This window comes from Podarcis melisellensis, assembly GCF_964234715.1.
Source record: "Podarcis melisellensis genome assembly, chromosome: 14".
In the NCBI taxonomy this organism is placed as follows: Eukaryota; Metazoa; Chordata; class Lepidosauria; order Squamata; family Lacertidae; genus Podarcis; species Podarcis melisellensis.
In genome coordinates this window covers 13,676,423-13,679,689 of record NC_138546.1, presented here as the reverse complement: position 1 = coordinate 13,679,689, position 3,267 = coordinate 13,676,423, and the positions used below count along the sequence as shown (strand labels likewise).

The 3,267-nt window shown below is 57.5% G+C and overlaps 1 protein-coding gene across 1 annotated transcript; it reads right to left on the bottom strand.

Moving 5' to 3' along the window:
- Positions 1–329: 329 nt before the first annotated feature.
- ITPRIPL2 (ITPRIP like 2) lies at positions 330–3,008 on the bottom strand. Its single transcript, XM_081888025.1, has one exon. It carries the CDS (start codon positions 2,782–2,784, stop codon positions 1,279–1,281), a length of 1,506 nt encoding a protein of 501 aa, XP_081744151.1. The 5' UTR covers positions 2,785–3,008; the 3' UTR covers positions 330–1,278.
- Between the last annotated feature and the right edge of the window lie 259 nt (positions 3,009–3,267).

Genomic DNA, 3,267 nt, shown 5'->3' with positions numbered 1-3,267 from the left:
AATAACCCAGCAGTAGTGCAGACCTGTGTTTTTAAGGGGAACTTTTGCACTTGTTTTTGATGTTGTTTTTTAAAACAGCACCCACATTCTATGTTGTCACTGTAGACCGTTTGCTCCCAAATGCACCGGTGTGCATTAAGATATCAGAGGTAAGCACAATCCGGAGACCATGTGCTCTGTCATGCTCTGCATCTGGTTAAGTGGTGCTTTCAAAAGACAGCAAAAACCATGTGAAAACATGAGAGTAGGACAGACCCATTGTGGTGGCTTAACCACATTCCAAATGAAAGTACCTATGGGCCAAACTACACATTACATCAAATGCAAAATTACAGTAAACATGTGTTTTACTGTATATATTTAAAAATAGCAACTGGAGAGGATCAGAACTGTAAGGGGGAGGGACTTCATAAGTTCTGACAAAACTCTCTTCCCCAAAAGTTGTTACTGAATATGGAACAGAGGCTGCTGTTGATGTCAATAGCAGATTCCTGTTTGTACATAAGAAGAGCCCTGATGATCGATCTACTTCAGCATCCTGATTTCACTGTGGCCAACAAGATGCCCATGGGAAACCTATAAGCAGTATCTGATCCCAAATGGGCTCTTCTCACCTGTGAAGCCATCCAAGAAACCATCATTCAAAGGTGTGAAGAGGTTTAATAGATATGTTAAGTGTGATCATGCATTTAAGGCAACACAGGCGTGGGGGGACTTCTGGTCCTCTGGTTGTTGCTGAACTACAACTCCCATCAGCTTCAGCAAGCATGGCCAATAGGCCAGGGATAATGGGAGTTGTAGTTCAGCAACACATGGAGGCTCTGGTTCAGAGGATAGTTACAAGTCTGAAAACAAGCCCTAACACCAGGAGAAGAGAATAACGGGAGACAGGATAATGGTCTTCAAATATCTGAAGGGCTCTCACTAAGAAGACACAGAAAACTTGTTCTCTGAAGCTTCAGAAGGCACAACTAGAACCTAAAGGATGGAAATGGCAGATTTCAGCTAAGCTTTAGGACATCCTAATGGTAAGAGCTGCTGGGCCATTAGGGAGATAGTGGGTCTCTTCTTTGCTGATGTTTAGGCAGAAGGCTGGTGGTGATCTCTCTGTAGATGCTTATTCTCACACTTCAAATCCTGCTTTGAGCAGGGGTTGGGCTAGAGGACCTCTACAACCCCTTCCAACTCTGCAATTAATATTATGAAGGCCACAGATTGAGGAAAGGCACGCACAGCCCAAATGGTGCTCCCTTAAACTGAGAGTCCTCTGCTCTGTTCTCAGGCAGGATGTTTTCTTCTGTATCTGTGGCCACTGTACATCCTGATCATCTTGGGCGCCTGCTTCCAAGTGTTTAAGAGCTGGCCGGCCACCTTGTCCAAGGTAGGGCCATCAAAGTCGGCCAGCAGGTTGACCGGAGCGGCTTCCTTGAGGATTTTGGGCAGGCTCAGGGCTTCGGGGAGCTTGGGGTTCCCCAAGAAGAGGTGCAACAACTCACGCCTCTGCAGGCTTTCTATGAGGAACAGGAAGAGGTTCTCCAGCCTCTCCACCAGGAACTGGTCCTCCCAAGCTTGCAAGGGACCCCGCAGGAGGAGCCACAGAAGTGCCGTCTTGAGGACGTAAGAGGAAAGGATCCGGTTCCACTGAGCGCCCAGAGGCTGCTCCAAAGAGCGTCCCCCCAGGTCCCTCAGCCCCTTGAGGATCTGCAGGCACTTGAGGTGGCAGGAGTCAGCAGGAGCTTGCTCCTTGAAGAAGCCCAGCAGCTTCTGCTCCGGTTTGGAGACGTTGAGCGTCCAGAAGGCTCCCAGCTTCCCAGGAGCCGGCGGCTGGGCCGACGGCAAAGGGGTGAGGTAGAGCGCCTCGCCGAACGGGATGGCCGGCGTGAGGCGCACAGCCATGGAAAGGTGGCAACAGACGTAGTCGGAGCGAGGCGCGATATGCAAGGTGAGCGGGCGGCCGGGCCCGACGGCCAAGCTGACCCGGCAGCGCTCCTGGAGGCGGGAGCGCACGGCCCCCAGGCACCGCTGCACGTGGCCCTGGAACCAGCGCAGCACTAGCGCCGACGACAGGTGGCGCCCGCCGCCCTGCGCCGACGGCAGCTCCACGCACAGCGCCTCGCTCAGCGCCCCGGCCACGCGCGGAGAGGGGCCGCTGCCCGCCTCGTAGTGCGCGCAACCGGCCGCCACTTGCAGGGCGCACACGAAGGCTCCCAGCAGGCCCGCCTCGGTCCCCCGACGGGGCTGCACCCGCAGCTCCAGGCGGGGCGGCAACCGCAGAGGCACCAGCACGTCGAAGCAGTCCGGGCTGCGCACTTTGTGCTGCTCGTAGGCGCTGCCCACTTGCACGAAGTCCCCGCGCGACGCCAGCCGGTCCGGGGCCTTGCCGGCGCGCACCAGCTCGCCCACCACCAGGCTGACGTGCGCCTTGCTGTGGCCCAGCACGTGGGGCGAGAGCCGCAACTGCTGCTCGTAAAACTCCTCCAGCAAGTCGCGCCGGCGCTGCTGCCGCCGCCGTCGAAGTTCACTCCAGGCACCCTCGGGGCTCTCCGCCAGGCCGGCGGGTCTCTGGGCGCGGCCGGGCAGCCGGGCGCGATAGCGCAGCGCCAAGCAGGCCAGGAGGAGCAAGAGGAGCAGCGAGGCTTTCAGCAGCGGGGCGCCCAAGCCCGAGCCCTCGAGGGCCGCGCCGGCTTGGCTGCTGCTCAGCGCTTGCAAGACGTACAGGATCGCGGTGCAGCCGCACGTCACCAGCGGCCAGAAGACGCGCAAGTTGAGTCTGTAGGCGGTCATGGCGCCTCGCTGCGCGCCGGGAAAGCTCAGTCGGGAAGCCTGCGGCGCAAAGAGTGCCTCTGAGCGCGCACAGAGCGCATGGCACTCGAGCGGTGCTGGTAGTCAAGAGAGCGCCACGGTTCTGTTTTTAAGTGAAATCTCTTCAGGCCATTATAGCAGATCGGGAGCAGGTCATTCGTTACCCATTCGTTACCCTTTCCCGTCCACCGGGACGCGCGATGCAGGGCCCCCGCCTCTTTCCTCCCGGCAACAGCCGACAACACTTGGGCGGCCTCTTCCTCCTCCCCCGGCGCGGTAGATCTCCGATCTGCTGGTGCGCTGGGATCCAGCCGCCTCTGAAACGGGCTGAGGAATACTTTGGAAGCTGATCTTCCCCGTTCCTGGAATCAGATCTCGGGTTCCCCGCGTTTCCCTCTCTCTCTCGTCCTCTCCAAACTCCCTTGGCTGAAACTTTCTGCCTGGAGGACGGCTTTCCTTTGCGGT

Excerpts from the sequence above, each read along its gene's own strand:
- ITPRIPL2 (XM_081888025.1), bottom strand. The coding sequence starts at position 2,784 with ATGACCGCCTACAGACTCAACTTGCGCGTCTTCTGGCCGCTGGTGACG.